The following is a 26,268-nucleotide window of genomic DNA, read 5'->3' on the forward strand; positions in this document are numbered from 1 at the left end:
ATACTTTGTTGAAGCACCTTTTGATTTAATTACAGCATTCAGTCTTCTTGGGTGCACACCTGCCATCAATTAAAGAGACTCTGATTAACTCCAAATAAAGTTCAACTGTCCTAGTAGGTTATTCCTTACATTTACTCAGTTGCCTGCTACAGGAAAAGCCATGGTTCACAGAGAGCTTACAAAGCATCAAAGGGATCTCATTGTTGAAAGGTATCCGTCAGGAGAAGGGTACAAAAAATTTCCACAGCATTGGATATAACATGGAACACAGTGAAGACAGTCACTAAAAAGTGGAGAAAATACGGGACAAAGGTGAGGTTGCAAAGAACTGGACGTCCCTCCAAAACTGATGAAAAAACAAGATGAAAACTGGTCAGGGAGGCTGCCAAGAGAACTACAGCAACACTGATGGAGCTGCAGGAATTTCTGGCAATTACTGGCCGTGTACTACATATGACAACAATCTCTCGTATTCTCCATATGTCTGGGCTATGGGGTAGGATTGCAAGACGGAAGCCTTTTCTTACACAGAAAAACAACCAGGCCCAGCTAAAATTTGCAAAACAATACATCAAGTCTCCCAAAAGCATGTGGGAAAATGTGTTATAGTCTGATGAGACCAAGGTTGAACTTTTTGGCCACAATTCCAAAAAGTACATTTGGCTCAAAAACAACCCTTTGCATCACCAAAAGAACACCATCCCCATACTGAAGCATGGTGGTGGCAATATCATGCTTTGGGGTTGCTTTTCTTCAGCTGGAAATGGGGCTTTAGTCAAGGTGGAGGTAATTATGAACAGTTCCAAATGCCAGTCACTTTTGGCCCAAAACCTTCAGATGTCTGCTAGAAAGCTGAAGATGAAGAGGAATGTCACCTTTCTACAGGACAATGATGCCAAGCATACATCTAAATCAACAAAAGAATGGCTTCACCAAAAGAAAATTAAAGTTTTGGAATGGCCCAGCCAGAGCCCAGACCTAAATCCAATAGAAAATCTGGGGGGTGACCCAAAGAGGGCTTTGCACAAGAGATGCCCTCACAATGACAGATTTGGAGCGCTTTTGCAAGGAAAAGTGGGCAAATATTGCCAAGTCAAGATGTGCCATGCTAACAGACTCCTACCCAAGAAGACTCAATGTTGTAATTAAATCAAAAGGTGCTTCAACAAAGTATTAGTTTAAGGGTGTGCAAACTTATCCAACCAGCTTATTGTATAGTTTTTATTTTTTTATATTTTCCCCTAACAGATTTGTTTGTTTTTCAATTGAATTGTACAGGTTATAGGTCATATTAAATGTGGGAAAAGTTTTGAAATGATTTATTGTGGTCTCAGTTTTTTTATATCACAAAAACCTGGCATTTTAACAGGGGTGTGCAAACTTTTTATATCCACTGTATTTTGCAAAAGAATTTTATCTAGCACTTCAGTGCCAGTAGACCAGCTAGGATAATGATTAAGGTCTTCTCTTCTCACGCACAAGGTAAAAGGTTTAATCCTGACCTCTAGTTAATGCCTGCATGACTCCATGGGCCTCCCAAAAACACTCTGAGTGTTTTCATCTCAAACTCACCCAAGAATGGAATTGTGGGCAGCAGCACAGACTCTAAATGGTGTTGCATAAGGGGAAGAATTGCACAGACCAATTATTTTGGCCATCTACTGAGGTGCACAGAAGCTTCAAGACAGAGAACATTGAGTTAAAAAGAATGGCAGTGCCTCAAAGCAGCACGTGTAAGGACTACAGAACAGATACAATGCTAAGCCAAGTATGGAAGCAAAGTACATAAGTAAAAGCTGGTGATGGAATGCAGAAGTCCAGGAAGTCATGAAAAGAAAGAAGGAGTGCGGGAAAAAGTGGCAAATAGAAAAGATGGACCAGACTATGAAGGAATACTGGTTGGCTAACAAAGAGGCCAAGGGAGGAGGTGCAATAGGAAAAAACAAGACATGAGAGTCACTTCTGCAAAGTGACTCAGTAGATGGCACAAAGAAACTATATCAGGTTGCAAGGCAAAGACAGAAAGATAAAGAAGACAGTCATACACCATTCAGACACCATTTATAAGGGATGCCAGCAACAACCTACTCACCAGTCCAAGGAACATCAAAGGCAGACAGAAGGAGCACATCTAGCAGCTTCTGAATGAAGAAAACCCCACAGAAGCTGTACTGCCATAAACAGCCTACAATGAAAGAAGAGGAGGAGCACACCAAAGAACAAGTAAGACCAGCATTAAGGAAAATAAAGTCAGGGAAATCAGCAGGCTCAGATGAGGTCACAGCAGACATGATAAAGATGTTGGGTGAGACAGGAGAGAAACACCTCCTGAGAGTACTCATAGCAGTATGGAGAGAAAGGCATATCCCAGATAACTGGAGAGTAAGCATACTAGTGCTAAAGTTCAAGAAAAAAGGGGACATGCACAACTGTGGGCAGGATAGGGGTATCAAACTCCTATCAAACTGCATGAAACTTCTGGTGAGGGTGACTAACAAATAAATAGCAAAGTAGTAGAAAGTGAGATGGGAGATGAGCAGTTCATATTTGGAACAGGTTACAGCACAGTAGTTGCAGCAAGGCAGATAGCTGAAAAGAAGCTAGAGATGAGGAATGAATCCAAACGGGCATTCCTGCACTTGGAGAAAGGATACAACAAGGTCACAAGAAAGCTGATTTGGGCAGTCCTGCTGTGCTTCAAAGTCCCAGAGACACTAGTAGAATTAGTGCAGGCTATGTACAAGGACCCAATGATTCAAGTATGAACAGACTCTTAGAGGGATTCCCAGTGGGACTGGGTATGCATCAGGGTTCATCTCTGAGCCCACCACTGTTCATACTGGTGATGGACTATGTTAGCAAACAGGTCAGAAGGACAGTGCAACAAATTTGCTGTATGGAGTCAATGTGATATAGGCAGACTCTGAGCAAGACCTTCAGCAAAGGAAATTGTAATGGAATGTAAAACTGAAAGCACAAGGGATAAAACTAAGAACAGATAAGAAAGTTGTAACAGCAGCAAATGAGGGAAATCAAAAGATGAGAATCGAGGTGGAAGGGAAAATACTGGAACAGGTAGACAGCTTCAAGTATCTTGCAGGGGTGGTTGAGGACTAAAGACATGTGAATGAGGAGGTCAAAGTTAGAATTATAGGGGCTCTAGGAAACTGGCATAGAGTGTCAGGGGTAGTATATGACTAAAGAAAGCAAAAGAAGCTGAAAAGTAAGGAGTTCAAAATAGTGGTGTGACCAGTACTACCATATTATACAGAAATCTGGGCAGTAGGCCCAGCAGTTGCGGAATCTAGAGGTGATGAAGATGAAGTGCCTGAGACAGGAGGTAGAATGCACACTGTAGGACAGATGAAGAAATAAGGATATAATGGCAGAAGCCAAAGTAGCTGCAACTACCGAAAAGGTCAAACAGAACAGATTATGGTGGTTCAGGCACATCTGCAGAAAGGTAGAAGGCAATCTGGTGAAGATTTGGGACAGACAGAAGAAGGCAAGAGTAAATTGTGGGTGTCCAACAAAGAGGTGGATGGATTGTGTGAGTGAATACCTGCGATAGTCAAGCATGAGTGCCAAAGAAGGTAGGAGAGTGACATTGAAAAGAGACAGATGGTGACAGTTAACAAAGCATTCTGACCCCATGTAGAAAATAGAAAAAAAGACTGATGATGATGATGATCAGGTATAAAGCACAAAGAGAAAAATACAGGTATTAATATTAAATTTTTGTCATGAAATTCTTATGTTATATAACCATTTGTGTTCTGTGAATTCATGTAACAAGGCTCAAATAATTAGCTTTTTATTGGTATCACTCCCTTAGTATTTTAAATACAATATGAAAAAATGCCACCGTTATTATTACCTTGAAATCTTCAACAGGGAAAGCACAGGAGGAAACATCAACAGAAGAAGAGTCAGAGCAGGATGGAAGGGAGAGAGCTGCACCTGCAGACTTTTGCTGAATTCAACATAATATTATAATTAAGAAAAGATGCCATAAAAGTGTATTAAGTGTAAAAACAATCTGTGCATTTATTGTATTTTACTAATAAAACTGCAACTAATAAAAAATGTGCAGGACTTTGAATTATCACCTTTATTATTATGACAGTTTAAGTACTTATGTAACACGTTTTTCCTTTGTTCCTGTCTGACAAAAATGAATAGCCACCATATTAATTCTGTATATATCAATGAGGCAGAAATTTTTGCACTACTAATATCACAGTGAAAATATACTGTCTGTTGTTATCATTATGAAGTGGTACAAAGTTTTACTTTTACTAAAGCTTACCTGCACTGACGATTTAGTGCATGGTCGAGGCCTATGATCGTTTTCATAAAGACTGACAAGTACTTCAGCTCTGGCACCTATTGTGGCTGATACCTTCCCTACTGTCATCTATCCAGGAAAGTTAAAGGGAAAAGATTTGAAAATACAAATGTGAGAAGAAAGAAAGAAAGATGATACTGCAAGATTAAGTTCAGAAATAAGAAAGTCAAAGTTTTCAAGGCAAAGCAGAACATTAAAGAAGAAAAATTAAAAAAAAATAATTTCAGGTACTTGCAGACACAGGGCTAAGGATCTTAATAGGCAATCAGTCTATAAATAATCAATTTATTTTAGTGACTTGTTCATAAATGCAACACTATAAACAATTGCAGTGGTTGCATAATGTCACACTTTGCTCACATTGCTTCCACTATTACAGTGAAAAACTAATTGTTCATTTCTTAAATGTAAATACACCAAGTTTACTTTCAAATGAATGCAGTACACAGTTTCACGTAAAATAAATAAACTCTTGCAATATCATGTTCCACCATGCATGCCCTTTTCTTTGCAGTGTATTACTTTTACTTTCAAGCATTTTAGTCTCAATTCATTGAGCGAATTCAGACAACTGCAGTTCACAGGTTTGTTACTTAAATCTCCATCTAATATAAAACTACCAATTTTACAAATACTGCATAACAAATGTATATATTTTAAGCAAGTAGATCAGTGAAGCCTACCTGAAAAAAATCATACATAAAATGCTCATAATTGTGGGTACATAAATAACCAGATTAACTGGCCTCTCCCTGTTTCTGAGGTCCTGATATATCAGAAAATTTAATTTCTGTTCCTTGACATATGTAACTAATTATAATATATTTGGCTCCATCATAATTATTTACATATTTAAATGTATATTTAGACATGGTCCTACACTACAGTAGTGAAAATTCTGGCAATTAAAATGCACTCATCCATTCTTCAGTATCCATTTTATTTTAATTAGAGTCACATGCAGCCAAGACCTACCCAGCTCTCAATGGTCATAAGCCAAAGAACTAAATCTGTATGGGATGCCGATCTGTCGCAGGATTTACAGATATGCTTACTTGCACACAGAGTCCTCGCCTATGGGCATTTTAGAGGATTACTGATTCACCTAACAGGATAGCTTTGATATATGGAAATAAATTGGAGAATTCAATGAAACTCCACAATGACAAATGAAGACCTGCAGATTCTGCACTGAAGGCACCCCATAAAACAAAAACTCAAACACAGAATCAACATCTGTGAGGTAGCAACAGAACTGTTGCACAGATGTGATACTCTACAATGAAAAAATATTCTCTGTAATTATTCATTCATTAAAAACTAAATGAAAACTCCAGCCAAGCTAGAACTTCCACTGAGTGACCTCTCATACCTCTTGTATCAGTGGCATATGGCATATATGCAAATGACCCTTATGAACATCAGGTGTTTCAGCTATATGGCGATTTTTAGTTAATTATTCATTCATGCAATGTGCTGTGGAAACCTGCAAAAATACTAAGCAATTTGGGTTAACAATGTGCAAAGAAAAAAAAAAAAAAACAAACTGGAAACAACAATAACAACAACAAAAAAAACAGAATGGTAAACAGACACAAACAGTCCCGAAAAACTGAATATAAGAATGTTTATTAAAATCAACAAAATAAGCGCTTTCGTTTTGATCCTGTCCTATGTATACTTAATTGTTGGTATTTCATTTAAAGCTGGGATTGACTGGCATTCATTGTAATTTGCCAAAACTGTTCTTTCTTTTTCAGTATACCATTACATCTAAAAAAATACATTAAACACAAAGACTACACTAGAAAAGACTAATTCAATAAATATTACTATTATTTGAAAGTCTTCTAAGTATAAAATATTTGTTATCCAGAAAAAAGTCCACATTTTCATTTCAAATCATTTATGGACAGCTCATTTTTTTTTAAATTAATTTGTTGACTAAGTGACTGAACTGGTCCTTAATGGACCCTTTTTATCCATGCACTGGTCCACTACTTGCTACTATCAGGGAACAGCAATGTGCAACACTAGGGCAATTAGGTACCAGAAACAAATCATACAAAAGGACAAGGATACTGAACATTCCGCATATTTTTTTCTTTAAGCTGCAAGACACAACTTCAAATCTGCAAAGTACATGGCAGCTTTAGAATTATCAAGCAGATAATGCTTTGTTTCCCAAGTCTACACTGCCATCAGGGCACACTTTTTCACCTTGCCCATTAATGCCTCTCCAAGGGGGTAAAGCAGAGAGAGGAATAGGGCAGCAGCTAGTTCCAGGATTTTTTGATTGTATTATGCCCCTAGTGTTGAAAGGGCAAACTGTCACATGTAATTCAAATTCAGACTTATGTAACTACTTACCGACTAAATAATATAATTAGTAAAACAGCTAAATACAAAACATAAATTAAGCAAATAAAACAAAGAATAAAGCACAGTGAAAAACTGAGGGAAAAACTGCCACTGAAAGCCAGAAGCCAGGTTAAAGAAGTACAGCATAACACTCTCCAAGACACCAAGGTAGCAAGTTGCAGAGATGTGGTGTCTGATAAGGAAATGAGTCTACAACAAAAGACTCAAGATGTACACCCATAACTACAGCAATCCAAAGGGGAAAGTGTAGAATTCCCAATGCAGGTAATATGGAATAATAACTTCATTTAAGTCAAATAAACCCAAGCCAAGCCATGTAGGGATAAGAATATTATATGTTCGAAGTCTGAAAAATTTGAATCTCATATGATCGACTCCATATGAGTGAAGTTTTCAAACATCGAACATAAACTATAAACAGACTAAAAATAAAAAAAAAACTACCTGAATGCTCTATGCAGGGGGGCAAGCCACCCTGCACTTCCCACACCCCCCCACTACTTAAATATACCAACTCCGAGATCATACTACATTGAAGTGAAGGGAAATATTCCCTATGGCGATCTCCACTGAAACATTCAATGTTTGAAAACTTTGCTCATATAATGTCGATCAAATGAGATTCGAAGTTTTCAAACTTCGAACTTACAATATAGACCCATAAGAAGACTTAAACTAAAGATTTTGAATACAAATAAAAAATAGTCAGGGAGTGAGTGCAGCCTCCACAGTATAAGGGTGATCGTCTGGTAATAACATCTAACTGTAAGTAACCAGGGTACAGATTTCTGGAATGGAAGTAACCTGTGAATGTTAGTGTCACGATGCATAATCTATACAAAATCTATATTAGTAATATAGCAGTAATTCACTGACCCTGCTTCATTTCTTCAGAAATACTAAATATGATCTTACTTTTGAAGATATATCCAAGATGGTAAATAAAGAAAGGTATAAATAGATGTGGAAAAGAACCAGAAAGCAAAACAGTTGAAAGATACCAAATAAGTATTCCATGAGACCTACTACTATGTCTAACATGCTGTGCACATGGCCCTCATTGATGCTTAAGAGCAGTCCAGGTAACTCCATGGTTATGGCTTTTCTAATTACACTTTTTTCTGTCTGTTACAAGTTTCCTACCTTGTCATTTAATAATTCTCTTGAGATTTTGAGGAAGTTATGTGCCAGCTTCCACATTAACATCAGGTTTGTAACAGGACGCCCTCAGACGTATTCAGCCATGCGACAAGAACAAGGTTACATATTAACTTAGCTTCGGCCTTCTACTTTTATGAACTTTTGACTCTCATTAGGACAGCACTGTCATGCCCCATTGCCACAGGTCAAACAAAATTTATTTCTCCAACTTACTTTCCATTTTTTTTCATATTTCTTTTAATGTCTTCTGTACAATGGATGGACTGCATTGTAATGATCTAAAAGATTCTGCCAGCCAAACTGGTAAAAAAAAAAATCTCTTTCCCCCTTAACCCTCTGTATAATTTCTTAATTGTCTTCAGATGTAACCTGATACTAGATTTCCTTACATAAAGTACTCCCTCATCCAATATTCTGTGTTCTATCATAGTTACGACTTATTAAGCACAATATTAGTCACCCGCTCTTTTACAGGGTTTTTTAACTATGTTCTGTGGTATACAGCCAAAATAATTATGAAACAGTCCAATAGTACTCCTTATGAATGTCTAATGAAAGTCTAAGGATTGTAATTGCAATCCTCTGAAAAGTAAAATTTTATATGTAAATGGGGGAATATCCTCTTCTTGAAATGCAAATATATTGGAAATAACATATGTAAGTAGCAGATGTGTGAGTACTGCAGGGAAATAAAGCAAGTTTCAGATTTTTTTTTTCAGTCAGCATCACACTAATTTTCAAAGTGTCATGCTTACAGTATTAAATCTTACACTTCCAGTAGGGAGCCTATCATTATATGCCTTTCTCCTTTAAAAGAAATGATAACAGATGACATTTGTTATGGCAGTTTCCCCACCAGATGATTTATTAAACTTATAAACTGGTGGTGGTGCTGTGGTAGCATTGTTGCCTCACAATAAGACGTCCTGTTCAATTCTCAGCTAAAGCGTCTTCTGTGTGGAGACATGCGTGAATGGGCATACCTTTGTTGAAGGTTGTACGTCAGGGCTGGCAACTCGGTACGTAAAAATCTACTGCCAATCATTATCGGACCGGAGTTCTGCTGTGGCGACCCCTAACCGGGAAAAGCCGAAAGATACAACAACATAAACTAAAAAATTATTTCAACACTTTTGAAACCATTTAACTACCTTTCTTCTACAGCAAAATATATTGATACAGACACAGTTTAATGCAAATATTTCATTATTCAAATAAACTAGAAATGTGACCACAATTATCAACACAGACATACAAAGACAGTGAAATAAGGAAAACTGATTTGAGACATTTACACTTCTGAACCACTAGTGAATGTGTGTGTGTGTGTGTGTGTGTGTGTGTGTGTGTGTGTGTGTGTGTGTGTGTGTGTGTGTGTGTGTGTGCATGCGTAGTAGGATTCTTTTATATAAAAAAGATGGAGTATTGCCAGCTTACAAAACTAAATTAATTAGCTTAGAATGATAGAAATGTTTTCCTGTGCAACCACTTCTTGAAGGTAAAAGTTTTCTTCTCTGGTCATGCATATGAATGTTCTGTTACAGACAAAAAGTATTTCACATAATCTGCATTTCAAACTGTTTTTTTCATTGAAGATTTACACACGGTTGCCTTTGTCTAATCACTCAGGCTTCACCCTTGTGATTAAACTACACCGACCGTGGGTAAATCTTCAATATACCACACCAAGTCATTGGTTATTGAGATATTATTACACTCCTGCTTATGCAATCAGCACAAGTTAGATCTAATTTGCACAATAGAAAATAGAACAACAAGCAACTGAAAATACATGCAAAGCCATAAAGAAAGAAAACATTTCTAGAAAAAATACCTGGCCCTGACAGGTGGGGTTTACTTTTTGTTTTGATGTTGCCTTTTCACCTGTGTAGTGGTTAATAAAGCCAGTCTGCATTACATGATAAAGAAGAAAAAAGTCTGTTCAAAATGTTTAGTGGTTGAATGACAAGAAATCAGTTGAAAGGTCAAACTTATAAGAAATAAAACAATGAAATTTTAAACACAAAATACAACTACAACTTAAAAATCAAGCTGTTAGTCAAGAAAGCACTTTAATATTTTATAATTAGAAGAATATTTCAGAAGAAAAGTAGAGGGACCTGTATTCTGCTGAGGGGCTACAGTACTTACAATGCAAATAGCAAATAATAGTCATATTCGTTAATAAAGTCAATGCATTTCTTGGCATGCATTTTAGAAACTGATAAGTACAGCTATGTCCAGTATCCTGTAGTACTGTTACACTGTCTGGATTTGTACCACTTTCAATGCATCATGCCACGCTATCTATTCATTTATGTAAAAAAATACAAGCATATTGTCTACAATGTTTCAAAGGTTATAGCTTCTATGTCTCAGTTTTGTAGCTTTCAATAAAGTATACTATCAACTGCTTTGACACGAGTTTACCAATGTCCAAGAGCAAACTACAGGCCTTTGCACAGTTGAAGACTAACAGAGGAAGTTATGTACATATTTTTTGTCATAGAATGTCATCAATGTATCTGTCCTTACATACTGACATCCACTATGTTCTATATTTTCATTACTGGGACAATATTCAGACAGCTTAACCTTAAAGCTTTCAGAGCTTGAATTTTTTTCTGGCTAACATTCTAGTTCATTACCTATGAAAGGCCAAACATTTTGTAACACTTCCTGCATGTTGCTCTGTAAATATGAAACAAAAAAAAAACTTACAAAACTACTTTTGATAATTCCTACATGCATCCCTAAGGACTGTCAGGTTTGCTGGAAGTTTATATTTCTAGTAGTGACTTGACTGCACACATTGCAGAATATATCCCTCTTTATAGCAGTCCAGTGAGAGGCAATACCTCAGGTAGAGTGTGTTTGAAGAGCAGCAAGAACTGCAGTACTTTAGAGCCTGAGAAAGGCAGCATGAAGAAGTACTGTTCCCTCTTATGCAATAGTGAAAAAACAAAATGCTGTTACTTTTCCTAACTTGTATAAAGTAAAGCAAAATACTACTCGTGTAACTATAATGTGTAAACCAATGCCTAGTTTCCACTGGGAGTAATTAAACAGGTTATAATAAACTGAGACAAGTATTTCAAACAAACTAAAGAGTGGTGTGGAAAACTGTTTCATTGTGGGTAAACATTCATGGCTAGCTACAAGAGAAGCGTACATTTCTGAATTCTTTCTAGGAAGACAAAGAAATGGCACACAGCACTTTGAAGAAAGAAAATAAGGTAACATGCTAGGTGTTTGATGATCAAGACCTCATATAAGAAAAATTGATTGAAAGGCATGTTTGTTGAAAGAAGTCAATGCGTTTTGTATTTTGTTCTTGCTCAAAGGTTCGGTGACCTTGGATTGAAATGAGTATGATATTCTAGGGTTCAACAAGTAAAGCCTCCCACAAAAGTGCATGGTAGGATGACTATACAGACAACAAGCCACAACAGTAATAAGTGATTTAATTTCTTATTTTTTAATGACTCACTTTCAAGGAACAAGCCCCTGAAGAACTGAATAAGAGCCAGAAAGCAGCACTCAAAACTGCAGCTGCCTCTAAAGGGAACAGAGTTCATGAACATCAAACAAAACAAAGAAAAAAAATGAAGGCAAAAAATGATTGCCATTAAGACATAAAAACACCAAGGAGGACTTATTTATATTTTTCTTTGTGACAAAGCAATAGACTACTACTGCAAGAAAAACTGAAATGATCAAGGTGTGCAATTTTATGGGAAAGCAACAGCCACAAATTATGGAAGGAACATAAATGCTTGACTCCTGGCTAAATAAGTTAAACAAATTCATCTGATTGCAGTCAACCTATTGAATGAGCCATGCCTGGCCAACAGAATATGCATCCCCCTTATGGAAGGCTACAATTAAAATAATGTGACATTTATGGTGCATGAAGGCTATCAAACATACCCTTCAACTGTTCCTAGTTTTCAAGGATGGCCCTCACTTTGGACAGTGTAAGTGGTGCAACAAGCAGCACACTCACCTTTGGTGCAGAAGGTTGTGGTTTCTATTCCCCCATCAGGTAGGTTGCTTACTGACACTGCAGTGCAGCATAAGGGGAGTGCCGACAGTTCCATCCTTCAGATGATATGTTAAATCAAGGTTCCATCTGCTTGAGCAGGGGGCAACTCAAGTGGATTTAAAAGATCCCATGGCACCTATCGAAAAGAGTAGGGTAAGTTCCTCAATGCCCTGACCACATTTTCCCTAGTAATATACATACCACCTTAGGTTTCCCCCTGGAAAGAGGCTATTAGCAAGTAGGTACAGTGGGTACCTATCTGTTTGCTGGTATATCACATGGAGGCAACAAAGGAAACTCTACAAGTACTTGCACTATTTCTATAGTATAAAAAAGCTATTACTCCAAAAATACCTTGCATCATAAAGGCTCCAAAGCATACTCCTAATCCCATTGCTGAAAAGTTCATTCTAAAAGTGGTTGCTACAAATTATACAAGCAAAGGCATCTCTTACATACAGATCCTTGGAGAAGTCCATTAACTCTGGGCAATACTGTATGTCCTACAGAGTTCAAGGTGGTCCACCAATGAACTCTCAAAGTCCACTGAAAGATCCTTGTCTTTATCCTCACATTGGCAACCATGCACAATGATGCAACCATATATTCAAGAAGCTTAGCATTCAAGAGAGAGGAAGATGGTCAGCAAATGTTGATGCAGGTGGTAAGGAATGCTAAGTATAGCTGCCTCCGCCCTGCATGGTGTCTGGAAACTAGCCAAGCTGTAGAGGATGGGTCGAGCTTTTTAGAGAGCACTGTGATTCTAAGGGATACAAACAACTCCATTTTGGTGTCTCTGGACTGCACCAGTTTATTTCGGAGGAGGTGCCATTAGAAGACATACGTTCAGATACTGGAAGACTTTTTCAAATTGGCAACTGTCAAATTTGGTTACCAGGCACATGTAGATAGTAAATATCCTTTGGATAATGAACAAACGAGGAAAGGGTTTTGAATGAGAAGAAACTGTCTCTTGCCTCAAACAGCAGAAAACTGATACACCACTTTTGTTCTGATGTGTAGATAATCATCTTGGTGGATAAAGAACACATTCAGTACCTCTAAGGAAGCAAAATAAAGGATAACTTTATGGTGAGAACAGGCAAAATTTTCATTTTCAGACGATAATATTTATGTCACTAAGGGTCTAGAATAAAACAGATCAAATATTCCATGTCTTTTTTAGGAATCATGAAAATGTGAGAGCAACACCATCACCCAAGAACACAGGTGTGTATATCACACACACCCACACCCAAACACAGACACACACACACACACACACACACACACACACACACACACACACACACACACACACACACACACGCACGTGCTTGTGCGCATGTCTGCACATACCTTTTCCCTAGCTTCTGACTTAAATGTCGCATTCCTCTTTTTGCTAAGGGCTTTTGAATGGTGCAGCATCTGTTATGGTGTACATGGATAGAGAAGCTGAAATACATTCTGGATAATAACCTCCAAGTACCTCTCTGAAGCATTCACTGTAGGTGGTAGCTCTCCATAGGGATGGCATCTGTGAAGGACTCAGAAGAATGGGTGGAATGACTGCTGTAACCTCTCTGAGTCCTAGTGCAGATGGGATAGTTTTTGGGGTACCAGTAAATAAGCCCAATGGCTCCACTACCCACACCTAATTGGCACATCCATTCCAGGGACATGGAAGCCTGGTATTCCAAGGCTAGGTGAGAGCCATATAGTCAATTTATTCACATCCGAATCCCAAACAGCTCTTCTGTTCCCCAGTGTGTGTCAGATTGCAGACAGCAGGACAGATTACTGGTCCTAGAAGGCACAGAGCTCCCTCACCACCTGTGGCTCCTGCAAATCCATTACAGCTGTCTTCTGACTGGAAGCATGCACATGCAGGCTGGATTCCCTTCAGCTTCACTACTGCTAAACATCATGACAGTGCAGACTTGGCTGGCTCAAACTCCAACAAGTAACACCTAGTGCTCCTGCTAAGTGTCACCACTGTGGCAAGCTACTGCAGCCTCCTCCCAAGTGGCAAGCCAGCAAAAGGTGTTCAATCCAACCCCATCCCCTCCTTGGCTCTTATAAGAAGCTGAACTGTTACTGAAATGTAGCTTTCTCTCTCTACCTCATGGAACTGGCTTAGGAAATTATACTTTTGCAATAACTGGGACAAAAACTGTCTTTCATTTTGTTACAACTGTTGATAACAGACACTGAAAAGAAATAACCACAGATGACAGTTTATGTCCTGTTCCTTTCAATCTTTTCAGTTTCTCAACAAAAAGCATTAACAAGGTATGCAGATGAATGGCAAAGCTGGAACATTTGGCCCTAGCTGCTGCTGTGGATGAACTGTAAATGTCGGTAAGTGTGAAAGTTAACATTGGAGGATGCAGATACATTTAATTAAAAAAGTGTACTCATTCTCATGTGCAGCCATTACTAACTAATCAAAAACACTGTGTTGGCAGTAAAGCACAGGTGGCATGAGGCAACATTTTCAGAGACTAAATGGAGGAAATTAATATATACTTCCTGTATCCATCAGGAGCCCCAGAGTTTTTGTATGGGGTTAGTACCACCATAAAGATGATGACAGCATATAAAAAATTGCTGCTGTAATGGTTAATGTTGTACACTTTCCCCAGGATTTAATAAAAATCAGTGTAGGCACAATATCCCTGTACACGACCACAGTTCCCCTTTGGCAGCATGCCATGCATATTAATGATGGCACACTGCCAAGGCAGAGATGAGGATCATTGATACTGAATCAGTGCAGGTAGAGGTGTAGCAGCTACCAGTGGCTGCAGATGAGTGTGAGGTCCCTTGTAATGCTCCCCGTCACTGTTGTAATGTTGTGAAGTGCATCAACTGTATAATATGTCATTTATATGATGTTATGATGTGTTATGTTTTTTAATTACTTTTTATTTTTTTACTGCATGTTTGCACGGTGCAGAGTGCAGCAATGCCAAGCTAGGTTCACATATGACACCTGGCAGACATCTAAAAATAGAAACCAGATGTAATTAATTATCATAATTAAAATTTTTATTTTATTTTATTTTTTTTTAATTTAGGTTTGTGTGGTGCAGAGTGGAGCGCAGCAGAGCCAAGCGGAGCTCATACATAGCCGACACCTAAAAATAGAGACTGGATGTAATTAATTAATTATTTACAGGTGTGTTTAAGTGTGTTTTGCGCAGTGTGGCATGGTGCTCAGCAACACTAATAATTAGCCTAGTAGTATATATGAAGGTATACTGGTTTTTATAATATCCAATTAGCTACATGGGTAGAGTTATGATGTTATGTGTAGTAGGTTCTGGGTTCAATTACATAACAGGTAGAATATGAGTGTAAATGAATGTAACATTTTCTTTTAATTTTATGAAACTACTGTGAATTTTGGCACTGATGCGCTCTGCTAAGCACTGCTCATTCATGCTAAGTAGTGCATAAACATGCCAATGGTTACCAATGTTTGCGCAGTGCTAAGCCTTGCTAAAACCACAGTTCTGCAAGTTTTCTCACTGCTTGGCTTTGCTTACCTGGTTTGCATACTGCTAAGTGATGCAGCACTTTTTTGAATGTTGCTGAATGATGTGTAAGGGAAGGAAAACAGCCTGTATTAAGCCCAATAGGTGGGAATTCTACAACAGTCATTGGAGTTCAATTAACTGTTGGTATAGCTGGGTGTTGAAGAAGGTGTATGCTTTTGGGCACAGAGGTGGGGTATTCAGGAGTCCAGGGTCATGGTCAGTCTCCTTGTTAAAAACCATGAACTCCAGCTGATGCAGGGCAGATTCCAGGGCTCAGAGTGTAAGGAGGAGGCCTGGGACCGTTTGGCCAGGGAACTCACCAGTGTTACTGGTATCCTCCACACAAGTGAGCAGTGTTGACGATCTGAAAAGGAGAAAGAGGGGAACCCTGGACACCTGGGTCCAGGAAGCTCGAGATGGGAATGCCCAAGTATGTAAGTATGTTTTCCTCTGTCTAACCAAAATGCAATCTGTATGTCTGCAAAACTGGTATGCATAATGGTGTGCTTCTCTCCCAACAGCTACAGCTAAGATGGCTCACACTGTTGAGTCCCATGCTGGGAGCCTGGCCAGGTTGTGCCATGAGCATGGTACAGATTTAGTATGACAACTGTAGGGCAATAAGCAAGGAAGAGTAAAGCATTTACTGCAATAAAGTATACACAAGAAAAAGCATAGTGCAATAAATGGGCAAGTAGAACTGTAGTGCAATAAATGGGCAAATAGAGCTGTAGTACAATAAATGAACAACAGGAACTGTATTTCAATAAAACAATAACAATACCAATAACTGTAAGCAAAATGTTGTTCAGCAGGACTAAGTTGTCAAAACCACTGCAGTACAGCTGTATGCATTGATTGCCTATGTTAAGGTTGCTGCAGTCAAGTGTAACAGTGTAATAGTTGTAGACAGCAAATCAAATGGCCTGCAAACTGTATTGATTAATTCATAGTACTGTCCAAGGCTGTCTCTAGGCCAGTATCAGTCGCATAATGTTCTCTCTTCAAAAGACATCAGGTAATAAAGGTATATGGGTGAGGTAGCCCAGTCCATGGGCAGAAATTGTGTGTGGACTTCACAGATATTTCAAACCAATAACAATAAAATGTGTTCACTAACATTGTTGATTCTAAAATACAGTTTTTTTTAATATATGCAGTATGGTTGTATTCCATGCATGTGTGTTCGACTGTCACTGCAGTCTAGTATAACACTGTAAAAGTACTAGAATGGCAGAGGAATGTCCTGTAACTTGTATTGCTCAATTCACATTATAGTTTCAGGTGATCTCCAGGCAAGTATCAGTCACTTAATAGTCAGCAGTGGCTCAGTACAGACAGTCCCCGGGTTACAGACATCCGACATGCGGACAACCCATAGATATGAACGGGCTGCCGCAATGTTGGAAATAACGTGAAAAAAAGTTAAAATAGTTAAAGTTGCCCAAATCCGTGTGTGTGTGTGTGTGTGTGTGTGTGTGTGTGTGTGTGTGTGTGTGTGTGTGTGTGTGTGTGTGTGTGTGTTTGAGAGAGAGAGAGAGAGAGAAAGAGAGAGAAATCAGGAGAGTGACAGCGATCATGTGTGAATGAATGCAGGTATGAATGAGGAAGTGACTGTGTTTGTGTAAGATCAGGAGAAAGTGAGAGCAATGTGTGAGTGAATGCAGGTATAAATGAGGAAGTGACTGTGTGTGTGAGATCGGGAGAGTGAGAGTGATGTGTGAGTGAATGCAGATATGAATGAGGAAGTGTGTGTGTGTGTGTGTGTGTGTGTGTGTGTGTGTGTGTGTGTGTGTGTGTGTGTGTGTGTGTGTGTGTGTGTGTGTGATCGAGAGAAAGTGAGAGCAATGTGTAAAGGAATGCAAGTATGAATGAGGAAGAGACTGTATGAGAAAGAGAGAGAGAGAGAGAGTGAAGAGTGAAAGGGAGCGAGCGATCCTCTGGCAGCAGTTAAGAGGTGGCTGGTTGCATAAGGGGAGGAGGTTAGTTATGGCATTGGTAAAGTGGGGTTAAGAGTGTGTGTGTGTGTGTGTGTGTGTGTGTGTGTGTGTGTGTGTGTGTGTGTGTGTATGTGTGTCATACCCATAAACCTCTTAGAGCAAGAAATCTAGACAAAGCCATATATAAAAGTGGGACAAATGCCCAAAAATAGGGACAATTTTACTAAATATTGCTTTTACAAACTTAGAAAGTTGATAGAATAACAGGTTTTGCATTAGCATGAATTTTCTGAAGGGTATGAATTCTGGAACTCAAATATCTGTCATCATACCTCTTGACCTCTTACAGATATGGAGTCTGGAACTCAGATGTCTAACAACATGTAATGATTTACCACTAATTTGCCATAAAAACAGAAGTATATGAAAAACAGATCAAAAATAGAATGCCAAAATCTGGACATTCTGCCAAAATCTGTACAGTTGAGAGGTATGTCTGTCCTTATTTTCTAACTTCAGTCTTTGAGTTGCCACTACATTTGCTAAACAACCACAATTTTATGAAAAATGGACCAAAAAAATAAGGCAAAAATCTGTACAGTTGAGAGGTATGTTTGTGTGTGAAAATGTCCTCATAACAGTAAGGAAGCATAGCTCATAGGAAGCAAGAACGCATACCTACAGTATACAGTATTATGTTTAAGATTTTTTTGGAAGTGTTTTTAAAGTGTTTCACATGCAGTGAAAAATAAACAACTAGACTGAGTCAAACATTTGACTAAGCAACATTTAATAAGATCCATATGTATGTATTTCAACTTACATACAAATCTGACTTAAGGACAGACTAAGAAACGGATTTTGTCCTTAACCCAGGAACTGCCTGTAGCTCAGTCTGTTAAATGCTTTGTATGCATTACAGTTTGCCACACACAGTCCTGGGTTCAAATCCAGTGGCATGTAACTCTACATTTTCAGTATGTGTCACATAATACTCATATTTTCTATTTTACCAGGAACACAAGTAACACATATATGGGTGAGATAGTCTATATTATGAGCAGATATTGTGTTTAGATTTCACAGAATGTTAACATCACAACCAAGAATGTGTTTGTCAACATTGTTCATTCATAAATAAAGCTGTATAATCTCAGTATGTCTGTATCCCTTACATGTCTGTATTAAGTTGCTGTAGTCAGTTATTACATTATTTGGAGATGTCCCCTGCAGTCACAGCTATTGGGTTCTACTTCCTTGCCTGCCAATTAAGGCATGATGGCTGTTTAGTTTATTGACTGCACATATACATGTCTCTCAAGTGTCACAATTTCTCGTAATGTAATTAAAACTGCCTAATCCGTCTGTCACATGATTAGCAGATAAATTAGTACCTGGAATGCATGTATTACCAAATCCGTTTACAGACCACCAGGGTAGTTATGTAAGTCCACATTATGTGAAACTGTTCTGTGTAGTAGTGTACCTGCTTTTGTTATTGCTTGGCCCATACTGACCCATGCTAACAGCAGGAGAGGTATGCATATGCTATATCAGCTATAGGAGAAATGTAGTCACTGTACTCAAAACTGACACAAAACACCTATAGCGTATTTATTATCAGTGTTTTCAAAGATATAATCTGCAATGTCAGTAAGGGAATGTTTTCTCTCTCTCCCCACCCCTTATCTTCATTTATTTATTACTGTTATTTATTATTATGATTTAATATTAACATATTTTGTTTAACTATATTTTGGAAAAATGTGGTTGTTTATTGTTATTTTTTATTATGATTTAATAACAACATATTTTGTTAAACTAACTATATTTTGGAAAATGAGGTTGATTATTGTTATGTTTTATTATGATGCAATATTAACATATTTGGTAAACTAACTATTTTGTTGGCCCTATGGTTTATGTCATACTGGCATGCTGTTACCATACTGACTGTTATGTTACTTAATGTTGTGTTGCACATAATCTACATTAATATGTATTTTGATGAATGGTGTTTGATTCTGTTAATACTAACAATGGTTTGGATATTACTAACCATAATTTATTGCTATACCTCATTTACCACAGCATGTCAAGGTAGGCCAGTACCGGCTGATCCCACTACCTTGCCTCAATCGGCTGTGGCACCGGGTCCCAGCATGTCTGGGACCCAGACTGGTGATATCTCCTCTGCAGCCCCTGCACTAGCTGCAGCATTGGATAGTACCACCTGATGGGACAGGGACAGGCCACCTTCTGGGAGGAGTGGCAGAGGGGGTTTTGTAACCCGGGTGGAGCTGCCAGTCTTGGAGCACAGGATTGTCCACCATGGCTATGACTGCCACCTGTGCTGGACTGAGGCCATGCTGGCCAACCTGAATGGGCAGCCTCGCCCTGGTTCCCAGCCTTCAGCACAGCCACCCTCGGGGCAGGGATGCAGCAATGCCAACAGTCTCATGGGTGAGGACGTGAGTCATGCTGCTGCCATCTGGAGGCACATGGGACTAGGATTCCACAGCACCCTCCATATTCAAGGTGTTCACCCCCCTCATGTGTCACACATCACCCCTGTCTGCTGCTTGTCTGTTTGCAAATGCATCCTCACCTACCTCCCCCACATGTACCTATGTCCCTTCCCCAACATTCCACTCTCACCTTAAAAAAAAAAAAAAGTCCCCCAAAAGATATTGTCCCATACATAGCTCTCTATTTCGTACATGTGCACTGGACACATGTAATTCAGTCCACCTGGCTTGACAATACAGTTATGTTATCCTCGACCCTCTCTCTCTGGGGTTTCAAATTCCAAATTCATCTACAAATTCTGACAAAGTGCACAGTTGTTGCTGTACAACAAATGGATAGCTATGGTTCTTTCCTACACCCTTCCTGCACATCCCTCCCTGCCTTTCACTATGTTTTTCCCCCTGCTTGCCCCCATTTTCACCATTCTCCTATCTCTCCTTTTTTTCTTTATATTTTTTTAGCGCAGCACTGCAAGACATACTATGTCATGCAGCTTTGCTAAGCTCAGCTAAATAGAGCTATAATGACTGTGTTTTTCCAACATTGTAAGACACATATACAAAATAAACACCTCTGCCATGTTTCAAACCTGAGCCCATCACATCTGCAGCACACTGCATTAACCCACCATGCCATACACCTCTTAATTAAAACAGGTGGTTTAAACAAAACATAGTAATTGCCAATTACAGTCATTAGGTGTGTTTCAGAGGAGCTGCACACCGCACCACACTGCGCAAACTGGAATAAAAAGTAATGGAAAAAATGGGAGTATACCTTGGACTCATAGTACACCAGTAGACAGCCAAAGACATGATAATATGTGTAACTGAGGCCTGTGATAGCAGGTAAATGTTCCCTTTTATCAGCAACATGTAGAAAGTCACCTGCTAAGGCATTCATGGCAAAATACATGTTTAACTGGGACTCTGGTGCAGAAATATATCCATATAAAGCCATGCGCATACTGATGGATGTAAAAAATTTCACAGCCTGTATGCGTGCACATATATATTGCAAATACACCTGTTGCAGCAGTAACTCAGTAGCTCAGTCTGTTAAATGCCTTGTATACAATACATGTTGCCACACACAGTCCTGGTTTCATATCCAGTGTTGTGTTGCATTTCAATTACATTATTGTGAAGACAGCAATTAATGAATGACTCATGCACTCATTATCCACACAAGGCACTGCAAATTAAATAACTACTTTTCAGTGCTGGAAGTCACAGGCCTGCAGGTAGGGACACATTTCAAATATCTGTATTTCATTACTATATGTCACTTAGTACTCTGTTATTGACACAGCTGCCTAACATATGCACCTTAAGCACATGCCATAATTGGAGTGTAAATGGTATCCTCACCCTAGCCCTGCCTGTACAACAAGGTTGACACAGCTGACACAGATACTGCAGCTTGTTGTCATCCAAGGTTTTCACACTGTCTGGCTATGTCTATTATCTGCAGCAGCAGCTGCAGCTTGTGGTACACACAGCTCTATGTAAAGGTTTCTGCTACAGCCCTACCTCTGTGATGATGCAGTCTCTTCACCCTAGTAATGTCCATCTCAACAGATAAAAAAGGGGCCCTGCTCTACATGAAGGCCTTATATATTGCACAATGGTTGCATGTCATTGGCTAATGATTGTGCAACTCAGCTGTTTTAGCTGTAATTAGTATATCAGAGTCACAGATTGGTATGGAGACAATTACCTGATAATGAGAAGTATGGCTATGGGCAAACATTCTGTAGGACACTTTCCTCAGAGAGATGACACCTTTGTAAAACATTACTAGTAGCACATTTTAACAGAGGAGTACTGCACTCCACCAGGTATGTAACTGTTTTTTGTGTATAACAAGATGCAGATGGAAGCACAGAGGTATGGGGAATAGAGATTACAGCAGTAAGCCTGTCTTAGACTTGTGGTAATGACATGTCATTGATACCCTGCTATCTTACACATACAGGTGTCATATAATATATCAAGGTTGCATTGTCTTTTGTCATTGTGGCACACTGGTGTTGGACTGTCTCTATAAAGTGGTCATAATAGCACACTGCTATTTGTCTGGCACTGGTCTTATAGCATATTATTGGGTGGCTGGTCTTAGGCAACACACCACAGTGGATCAGAGTGTTGGGCGTATGATCACACAGCAGAATCTTTCATGGCACACAGGGAACTATCTCAGTAATGATAATATCTTGGTTGTATCCACACATGTAGCATGTTGTCACACTGTGAAGAATGACATTTGTGAGCAAATAGCGGATAGTGCTGGACATTTTGTTCTTGCTGTATCCGTAAATAGTGACCTTCCATGTATTTGATCCTGTAATGTGTTTCTCTTTTGGTATGTTTCAGGACTAATGTATCACAGATGTCATGCCCCCTTCTCATATACGAAGAATGAACTAATACTTCAAGGACTAGGCTACATTGTGGGCAGACCTTGTCTGGGATGTGAATGAGCCTGGACACCAGGACAGGATATATGAACAGGTTTGACACTATGCTACAGACATGGTGAATGCTGCATAACGAAGAGCAGCTGATGTATCCAGGGATCATGCTATCAGTGCTGGATGGCTTGCAATGGAACAAGCACTCATGACCACTGAGGAATTCCTGGTGAACCTAAGATCACATGACAGCTCCCAGGCATCCATCACACCATACATCGTGGAGGTGGGTGCCACAGTGTCCACAGCGGAGGAGCGTGCAGGTAAGCTTACTGTGATCACCACTGTAATACTGTAGCAGTCATTCTGTCAGGTTGTACATACCTTTACATGGGTGCCAAGTCTATGTGCTTTGGGAGGGGGGGGTAAGCTCAGTTGAACACTCATACTCAGAATGTCACCAATACATCAAGTAAGACAGTAGCTAGTGTACATATGAGATATTTGCAGGTATTACCTTGTTGTGCTGCAAAATGCAGTGATACTAACATTACCTCACTCTCAACTTTTTTACAGGTCCATCAGGAGTTGTCCAAGACCATGGTCCAGCTCCTGGTAAGCTTGATACTATTTTATTATTACGTCTAAAAGCACACTATCCACCTGGACTAAATCAATACATTAGTGTTAGATCTTCATTAAAAGGGCGGAGCCTGAAATAATAACTTCATTTTATTTTATACTTGAATATACATTTTTAAAATTATTTATTAAAAGTATTTATTTATTTATAATACATTATCATATATTTTATTTTACTTTATCATATATTTACACACATATATATTTATTTTTATATATTTATTCAGCTCTACTAGATCATTAGACTAACTAATAACACATATAGTGCATTATACTAGGTTTATCAACTTCATGTTCGTCAATTTTATGTTCCCCTATGGCTTTAAGAGGCATGTGCCCCTCTACTCTATATTAGAACAGATACATACATATGTACATAAATTTAGTTTTTATATTACATATATTTTTTAATTCTTTCAACTGTTTAATAAAATATATTTATATATTTGATTCATATATATTTGATTTTTATAGGCTACTTTCCATAATCAACTAATAAATAAATGTATAAAAAAATTTTAAAATAAGGTTCTGGCTTAGTAAATATGCATATATATGAATATACACTTTATATATATATATATGCTTCAGGAGAAAAAATATGTATATATATATATATATATATATATATATATATATATATATATATATATTTTCAGAACAATTCAATATATATATATGTTTTCTATATATTTTTATACATTCAAATTTGAAAGCATATGATGAAATGTTGATATTTATATGTCTATATTAGTTATATAAGCTTTAGACTGATACACATATATATATGTTTTGCCTTATGACAAATATTATGTCTTTTTATATGCTTTTGCATATACCTATGCCTTGTTTTAATTATGTTTTCTTTAGGGCAATTGTAACAGTGGTTTTATTCTTATTAGCAGGGATAGTGCAATAATCTATTTGGTTTTTGTAGTCAGATGCTTTCAGTAGTATCTTGCGTGTTGAACTTCTACCAGCTTTTGATGTATTAATTGGATGATTGTTGCTATATTACTTAATTGGTTTATTAGATTGAGCATACTAGATGTATATAAGAATCACTGTTTCACCTAATTAGTAGATCTGAAGAAGCGTATAGTGTGTACGCGGAAGCGCTCATCTCTGTTTGCTCGAATAAAGAAATTTTCTTTGCATCATCGTGGTGGTCGATACTCTGGTGTTTGTACTACTATTTTATTATGGAACACATATATAATATTAAAGCTAGGGGCCAGGATAATTCCCTATATACACTTAATGTTCTGTGTTACCAGAGTAGAATGTTTGAGTTCCACTCTGGAACAGTTACCCAAGTTTCCTAGAGTGGGTAATCACAGAAGTGTAGTTGAATGAGTAGAAACACTTTTGCAGTTATAGTTCAGAGTGAATAAGCCTCCTGGTGTACATGAGGCAATTAATCCGACATGCCTTGTAAAAACCGAAAGGTCAATGGTACATATCTTTAGCATTGGAACTTGTATTTGTATATATTTAAGATAGATACACTGGGTTTATGTGTTATTTTACCAGGTATAGTGTCATACTGCATACCTAAAATGTATATTGTACTGGTTAAGAGTCATGTGATTTACCTGACATGCTTGTTATAAAGACCTTGAGTCAAATGTGTATTTTGTTGTGATAAAGTCTGTTGTGCATGGAAGCAGAGATGAGAAGATGTGAGACTAGTAATGCAGTTGTGGATCCTCATTATTATAACTCTTTGTGGATTTCCCATCCATAATAGTGCAGGTAGTAATGTACTGTTTTGTCTTGGTTTCCACAGGTGACCGGGCGGGTTGGGGTCCCCCTCCCCACACAACCTGATGTCAGTGTCTCTTGAGACTCTGATGATGATGGTGTCCACAGTGAGGCACAGGTGGGGTTGACAGGGGCTGAATCTATCCCAGAGGTTGACATCCCTCTTCTACCCCCATTATCACTGCACAAAGTCAGTACACCCACACATACCCAGTCTAAACAGGCCTCAAATATTGGACAGTAAGACGGTGGAGATGTTGAATGGCCAGTGTGGCAACTATGGCTTCAGTGAGTGTAAACATTGGCCATAGCCAGAGAGCTGGCGAGGTCCCACACAGGTGGATTGACAGGGGTGCTCACAGGAGGACTGCTGTCAGTCCACCACCTGTTGCAAGTGGCACATCACTGGTCACTTGACACATTTTTCAGGCCATTATGCAGGCACATTCTCAATGGAACACCATATGTATGCTTGAGACTATGGATGCAGCACAGTCTGACATCTATGACTGCCTCCAATGCATTGGGCCACCCTGGATCGGTTCACTGATGCAGTGGACAGACAATGGGCTCACACAGTATCGGTCTTGAACCACACATTGTCTGTGCTGGAAAGGGTTGTTGGAGTTGGGCATTGGAACTGTGGACGTATGTCAGCAACACCATCTGCTGAGAGTCCACACGGCCATGCACAGTTACGCTTCAGTAGTGGCAGTACATCCAGCACAACAGAGGGAGTGTGCTGTCCACACCACGACATGGCAGGCCATGGGCACTTGGTCCTGGGTGGTCCCATGGGGGATACTGTGCCAGCAGACAGCAATCACCATCAGGTACTAGCATCGTGTCTGACCTTGGGCATAATGGTGCCAGTGCAACTCCTGGTGGAGCCAGTTCCCATGTTCAGGGCTGGAGACGGTGAACTGTCAGCTCTACCATGTACTGTCTAAAGCTGTCCAACATGCACATGTGTAGGGCTAGCACTGAGCTTGATTGTGTACATGCTCACACTCACACACCACTGTCACATGCAGGTCACCTACACACACACACACACACACACACACACACACACACACACACACACACACACACGGCACCTCTCCATGGTCCATCTAACCCACTCTCCTTCCTGACACACACATGCTGTCAACCATTTGGGACAGCCTAGTCCTCCAGCACCCCCACACATCACCCTATGCAAGTGATGATACCTGTGCCACATCCCTGCCATCCTTCCCATCAATGCAGGGGAATGAAGTTATGTGTCTGATGCACAGAGTGACTATATTACTTGACATGCATAATGCAGTACTGTTTGCCATGCCACTTGTAGTGGTCACCAACATACACTGTATGCTGGCATGTCTCATGAGTATGCAACATAACTTTTTATGATTTGTTGTATGATATTGTACTGGTGGCATTGTTACACAATGACAAGTATGTCATGGACCTGTGTATGTTTCTGTTCCAGGAGTCTGAGGGGATAACCTATGGAC

The 26,268-nt window shown here is 39.0% G+C and overlaps 1 protein-coding gene across 10 annotated transcripts in view; it reads right to left on the reverse strand.

Moving 5' to 3' along the window:
• The window catches only part of LOC122815864 (F-actin-monooxygenase MICAL2-like), a gene marked incomplete at its 3' end in the record, with an annotated part of 2,588,394 nt that overhangs the window by 878,762 nt on the left and 1,683,364 nt on the right, over window positions 1-26,268 (reverse strand). For 8 of the 10 annotated variants that reach the window (XM_044088682.1, XM_044088687.1, XM_044088686.1 and 5 more), the window contains 3 exon segments: window positions 3,878-3,973; window positions 4,310-4,417; window positions 9,726-9,800. In XM_044088682.1, the coding sequence (XP_043944617.1) occupies window positions 3,878-3,973; window positions 4,310-4,417; window positions 9,726-9,800 (279 nt within the window). 10 annotated transcript variants of the gene reach the window in all.

This window comes from Protopterus annectens, chromosome 11.part0 (genome assembly GCF_019279795.1).
Source record: "Protopterus annectens isolate FY-2018-M chromosome 11.part0, PAN1.0, whole genome shotgun sequence".
Classification (NCBI taxonomy): Eukaryota; Metazoa; Chordata; order Ceratodontiformes; family Protopteridae; genus Protopterus; species Protopterus annectens.